Here is a 6,532-nt window from a genome sequence, read left to right as displayed (position 1 = left end):
GATATGTTTCATCTTCCTATGTCATCCATTGCTGCCCAACAGTCTTGTTGTAAGAGAGATGATCAATGGTAGAGCTAGAATTCAATCTCCTGACATATGACAGTTTTTTTTGGGGTGGCACCAAATATTCCAATAAAAGGATTTATCTGGAATACATTGGAAATCCACCTGATGCCCCCAAACCATTTCAATGGACATGGAAGTCAAACTCCCTTCCTAAACAAAAGTTTTTCTTTTGGCTGCTACTCCAAGACAGACTTTATACTAGAGACCTCCTTGTGAGGAAGAACTTTCATATTGAGAGCAGCAGATGTGTTCTATGTGATGATGATCCCAATGAGCAGTTCATCCACTTATTTTTCAGTTGTGATTTTAGCCACAATTTTTGGTTAGCCATTGGATTTCAATGGAACGCTGATCTTGATTTGGTGGAGATGCTTATGGAGGGTAAGAAGCATAATAACATATGTTGCTTTAATGAATGCCTAATTGCAGGGTGTTGGAGCATTTGGAAGCATAGAAATGGTATCATATTTGATCATCAGACCAGGAACATCAATCACTGTATTGCTAGTTTCAAGGAGCATTGCCATATGATCATCAAAAAAGCTAGGCCTAGTTTGAAAGAAGGGATGCAGTCTTGGTTAGACTATTTGTAAACTATCAATGATTGACTCTCTTGTACAGCCATATGTAATTGTCCCACCTTATTAATGAAAATAGAGTTACAGTGGGGGCCTTCCCCTCTGTGTTTGCTCAAAGATACAATTTTTTTAAAATTTACGAGGTTCCGTGAGATGAGATGATCGCTCTAATGTGTCATTTTGACAAAAGTCCCACTACGGTCAGTTCTTGTAGTTCAATTAGATAATGCAATTTTCAGATGATATGTGATATGGTGATATGCTTTTATTTACTTATTTCATTTGTTCCTTGTCACCCGCATTTGTGAATGAATTGGTTACATGTCTAGAAAGCTAAGCAAATAAGAATGAGATGAATTGCGTGTCTGCAAAACTAACCAAATATGAATGAGATGAATTTTCTGACCGCAGTTTGCGCCGAAGCTTTACTATGAAAGAGATGCTCTGCCAAAATCATCACTCTTCTATTTTTTTCACTGGTTTACTGACTTCAGTCTTCACCAGAAGGTGCGGAAGATCTCCATAAATAACCACAACTAACAGTAACTATATTTGGTTGTAGGTCGCCTTGGTCCACAATTCTTTTGCGGTTTCAGTCTGAGACGTAATTCCTCACCATGTTAGGTAACATTACAATATCAGGCCGGAGTCTCTTCTCTCCATGCCTACGAAGTACTTAATTTCCTTTTTCTAGAATCCACACCCTATGTAACACACGCAAAAAATATCTTTATAAATGAGATTTTTTTTCACGGTTATAAGTGCGTTGCACGTGCACACTTACTAGTAATAATAAGGCAGACATGGCATATGCCTGGGAGTCCATTTATCGATCTTATATGCTCATCTTCTTCTTCTCAAAAGAAAAATTGTATGCTCAACTGGGACATGATGAACCTCGATTACCGGCACGGCGAACCGATCATATCCGTCTACTCCTTCCGTTCACAAATATAAGATGTTTTGAATATTTCACTATGGACTATATACGGACCAAAATGAGTTAACAAACACACTAAAAGGTGTCTATATACATCCAATTTGGAAAAAAGTTAGAACATCTTATATTTGTGAAAGGAGGGAGTACTTCCGTTCTGTCTCTGTAACTGTGAAAAATAATGCACGTTGTGCCCGTTTCAGTAACAGAAGAAGAGCCCAGAATTACTAGTGAAGAGGCACTATAGCATGAAGAAAATACACACACAGGAGCTCAGATCATGGTACAGGCCTCTCCAGCAACCACTGCATCTCCTCTTCTTGGTGAAGCCAGTGCTCTGTCACGTTCCTATCTCACTCACAACCTGACGCTAGCCAGGGCTGCAGCCAGTAGGGATCTCAGAATGTCATCCCTCAGCAATTTCTTACAGAAACCATAGCAGCTTATCCATTCTGTCTATCATATTCCTAGAGATATCAATGGGGTGGCTCACAATTGTGCTCCTCAGGTTCTTACTAGATCTTCAGAACCTGCTTTTGGATGTGTCCAATTATGCAATTGCTTCACAATGTACTGTTTGAGGGCTTTGTAATTCATAATGTTCTTTGTACACGAGCTGAAATAAAGTTGGCGTGGCGCCTTTCCCGTGTTAAAAAACAAACGAAGTGTGAAGAAAATCTGATCAAGGATAAGACAATGTCATAACAGACCTTCTTTGGCCAAAACCGTGCAATGTAACACCATTGTCACAACAAACCATATTTTTAGCCAAAACCGTGTAATGTAACACCATTGTCACAACAAAAACCATATTTTTAGCCAAAACCGTGTCTGTCATCAGAATTGTGGCAATGCGGTGGCTCAAAATTACAAGAGATAGCAATGCGGTGGCTCAAAATTGTGCTCATCAGGTTCTTCGTAGATCTGCTTTTAGATGTGTCAGCTCAGCTCATAGATCAAACCCTTATCCAAGTATGCAATTGCTTCATAATGTACTGTTTGAGGCTTTGTAATTCATGTTGTACTTTGTACATGAGCTGGAATGAAATCTGCAGCGTGCCTACCCCATGTTTAAAAGAAGAAACAAAGCACGAAGACAATCTGATCAACCGCGCAAAAATGGACAAAATCTGATCAGGGATAAGACAATGTCATAACAGACCATTTTAACCAAAACTGTGCAATGTAGCACCATTGTAACAACAAACACATTTTAGCCAAAACCGTGCAATATAACACTGCTGTCAGCAGATGAAATCGCATGAAATGCAAACATGGTGGTCCGTAATTCCATGGCTGCAACAGAACGTCAGCCATATGCATCAACAATGGTAGTACCGACTTTGACACTTAAGCTAATCAGGCACAGACAAGAATCTTCAGACATCTCTAACAGTGTCTTGCATGCTGCATCAACAGAACACTAACAACTTCCAGAGCAAACTTACTCCTCATGATGATAGCCGAGGCGATGCAACCCAATGCGACAGTAGTTGGCAAAAGGGTCGTCGAGGGAGAAATCAGATGCTCTCTCAACGCTCCGAAGGAAGCCTCGAGGAACAGACTTGCTTGCCCACAGTAAAGGACGCTTCACTGGCCCGTTCGATGTGCCTCAGGGACACCACCTTGCGATACATATGATCCGTCGGATCATCGGGCAACAGAATCACCACCTCCTCCAGCACCAACGCAGTCTGAAAGAAGAATTTGAGGAAGGCCATCTCGTTTCGACCCCCTTTGAAATCCCGGACAACCAGCAGCTTGATGCGCGACCGTATGCATTCTATGATACCGGACTTGTGCCAGAACTTCAGGTTGAGCTTGCCAGTGGATTGATCATCTTTTCCAGACTGAAAATTCGATAAAGAAGAGCAATGCAGCTCATCAGCTATTGATAGCAATTACCAACATGTTGCTAGCGTGCGATGGTGCAGATGTATGCCAAAAGAAGCGCCAGGGGCCTCACCATGATGTGGAGCGTCTCAACATTCGGAAAGCATCTGCGGACACTGGGGATCATCTTGACATCATTGCGGACTGCGAAACGCACCTCCAAAGCCATGATTTTCACACCTGGTAACATGGTGCTTGGGCTCATCCCTATCCCAGCCTGCAATTGCGATCACAAATTCACAATGCACCCAATTAAGAGAAGAAAGATGTCAAATTGACAGAGCTGTGTAGTGTGGGATTGAACGAATTAATGGAAATATGAGACACCTTGATGATGGTGTTGCCCACATCTAGGACATGCTTTGTTGGGTCCAACACCAAGTATCCCAACAAGTGCAGCTTGGGGGCATGGCCGATCTTGACCGTGGTGGTGCAGTTGCCAACAGGGTGCCACGCATCTGAATAGATGAACCGCTCAAGATTTGGGGCGTCCAACACGAAGATCTCCTCGATGAAGCACCCGATGATCTTCACGCACCGGAGGCTTTGGCTGACGAGCCGGATGCGAAGCTTGAGCACATTGCCCTGGACACACAGCGTCTCCAGCACGGGGCTCCTGTCGAGGATGAAGTCCAGATCACTTCTCTCTGCCAGGACGTTGTGGAGGCCGAGGTCACGGAGATTGCGGAAGCAGGTGGCGCGCGGGAGGCCGACCGTGTCGGGGAACTTCCACATGCCGAGGTAGAGGCGGGTGAGGGTGGTCAGGCCCAGGAGGCTGGCGGGGAGGACGTAGTCGAGCGGCCACCGGCAGTTGATGAGGACGAGCTCCTGGACGCCCTTGGCGGCGAGGAGCCGGAGCCAGCGCACGAGCATGCCGCGGAAGCCCTGCGAGCGGGTGCTGGTGAGGTGGACGCAGCGGAAGGGCCCCGGATGCGCGTCGAGGACGCGGGACACGGCGGAGGTGTCGGGGAGGAGGTCGGCGTCGTGGAGGACGAGCGGCGTGGAGCGCCAGACCCCGCGCCAGCGGTGGGAGAGCGCGGCCGTGCGCGCGGCGTCCTTGACGGGGAGGCGGGACACGACGTCGCAGAGGAGCGCGTCGGGGAGGCGGCTGACGCGGTCGACGTCGTCGTCGGGGGGCAGGGCGGAGAGGCTGGCGGCGGCGGAGACGGGCGGGCCAACGGGCAGGGCGTAGGAGGCGGGGTTGAACAGGCGGTGGAGTTGCTCCTCCGACTCGTTCTCGTTGTGCGGGGTCTGCTCGCGCAGGAACTCGTTCGCCACCGCGGTTATGGGACCGGCCGACCCTAGGCACTCGAACTCCGGCAAGGCCGCCTCCATGGCCGCCGCCGCCGACGCCGGAAGCTCTGCGGTGGGGATGAGGGCTTGGGCTTTGGGCGTAGTGTGCTGTGTGTGTGAAGTGGATGAGGCACGGCCCAAGGAAAGGAAATGAAAGGAAAGGGGTGAAAATGTTTATTTCTGGATAGAATCTCAAATTAGCTCCTAAACTTGTCCTAGGGTCCTAGAATTTTATAGGGCGTGTTTGGTTGCCCGCATGCAGCCCAACCAGGCCCGCGTGGGATGTGCGCGGCCTGTTTGGTTGGCTAGGCTGCATGCGGTTTGAGGCCCGCATGAACCTCAAAGCAGCCCGCGAGCTTGGCCGGGCGCGGCCGCGCGTGCGGGGCAGTTGCGCGCCTCGGGCAGCGCGGGAGACGGAGGCGACGTCTCATTACTCGCCCCCCACTCTCCTGTCACCGCCCAGGCACACTGTTCCCACCGCTCCCTCTCTCCCCCTCACCGCCCCTCCCTCTCCTCTCCTCTGCTCTGATGGCTCCGCCACGCCCACCGCCGCGCCACCCTCTGACCCCGGTCGACTAGCGCATCTCCAGCATCCAGGAGCGCTGGCTGGCCGGGCTCCAGAACTCGGGCCGCGACCTGGCCTCGGCGCTGCGGGCGCCGTCCCCCATCTGCTGCCGGCCTCCACGAGCGCCGGCAATGCGATGCCGGCCGCTCCTGCTCCGCCGATTCTGGACCTCGTGGTCCTGGGCTCGGCGCCGACGCCGTCGACGGAGCCGCCCCTTGTTGGGACACCATTGGCCTAGGGGGTTTTCTTGACCCCCGTCCGAGGGTTTTCTCCGGTCGGCGGGCCGTCCTTCTCGACCTCCGGCGTGGCGTTCAGCACGGGGCCGATGCTGCAGGCTGGCTCGTCCTCTGCTCCACCACCTCTATCGTTCCCGCCGGGGTTTTCACCCCGGCCTCGGTTCGCCGCGGCTGCGCGTGCTCCGGTGAGTCAAATCCCCAACAATCTTGCTCCTAGATGTAGATTAGCGGTTAATTTCTTAGGCATGTGCTAGGATTGATAGGATTCTAGCAGATCCGATTGGATGCGATCCAAATCGAATCCAATCGGACTGATCTGTTCTTGTTTTGTACAGTGCGTGTGCTACTGCTTCTGTTCATGCTAGAATGCTAGTAGCTGTGTTACATGCTAGATTCAAGTTCATGCTAGATTTATGTTCATGCTAGTGCGAGTGCTACTACATGCTAGATTTGTGCTACAAGCTAGTAGCTGTGTTCATGCTAGAATCATGTTCATGTTGAGTGATGAATGCTAGAATCATGTTGACTGATGGCATGTTCATGTTTGGATCATGTCCTTGTTTCATGTTGCATGTTGAAGCTAGGGTTTGTGCCATGAGTGGATGTTATACGTGCATGTAGTAGGACCATTTTAGGATGGTCCCAAATCTGCATGGCTGCACATGGGTGCTATTGGCACTTGCTGTTGCAGCAAAGAAGATGCCACTGATCAGTGACTTGCCCAACAACAAGGGTCATTGATAAGTGGCATTTGCCCCTAGGCAAATGCCACTTATCAATGGCACTTGCTGTTGGATAAAATGGCACTTATCAATGGCACTTGCTATTGGGCAAGTCACTGTGGCATTTGCCTAGGGGCAAATGCCACTTATCAATGACCCTTGTTGTTGGGCAAGTCACTGATCAGTGTCATTGATCAGTGCCATTTGCACTACAGCAAGTAGATTAGTACTCTTGCCCAACA

At 49.4% G+C, this 6,532-nt stretch overlaps 1 protein-coding gene across 1 annotated transcript; it reads right to left on the bottom strand.

The window, feature by feature from the left end:
* Window positions 1–2,775: 2,775 nt before the first annotated feature.
* Window positions 2,776–4,893, bottom strand: LOC109742797 (F-box/FBD/LRR-repeat protein At5g22660). The gene is made up of 3 exons (XM_020301890.4): window positions 3,802–4,893; window positions 3,548–3,691; window positions 2,776–3,431 (listed from the first exon to the last, which is right to left on the bottom strand). Exons 1-3 carry the CDS (start codon window positions 4,807–4,809, stop codon window positions 3,114–3,116), a joined length of 1,470 nt encoding a protein of 489 aa, XP_020157479.1. The 5' UTR covers window positions 4,810–4,893; the 3' UTR covers window positions 2,776–3,113.
* Between the last annotated feature and the right edge of the window lie 1,639 nt (window positions 4,894–6,532).

This window comes from Aegilops tauschii, chromosome 3 (assembly GCF_002575655.3).
Source record: "Aegilops tauschii subsp. strangulata cultivar AL8/78 chromosome 3, Aet v6.0, whole genome shotgun sequence".
Classification (NCBI taxonomy): Eukaryota; Viridiplantae; Streptophyta; class Magnoliopsida; order Poales; family Poaceae; genus Aegilops; species Aegilops tauschii.
Note: the sequence above shows the minus strand (reverse complement) of the source record. Positions and strands in the feature narration are given on the sequence as shown.

Bases quoted from the DNA above. Each gene is read 5' to 3' on its own strand.
- LOC109742797 (XM_020301890.4), bottom strand. From the start codon at position 4,809: ATGGAGGCGGCCTTGCCGGAGTTCGAGTGCCTAGGGTCGGCCGGTCCC. The intron at 3,692-3,801 runs GTGTCTCATATT...TCGCAATTGCAG, and splicing joins TGGGCAACACCATCATCAAG to GCTGGGATAGGGATGAGCCC. The intron at 3,432-3,547 runs GTGAGGCCCCTG...TCGAATTTTCAG, and splicing joins TTGAGACGCTCCACATCATG to TCTGGAAAAGATGATCAATC.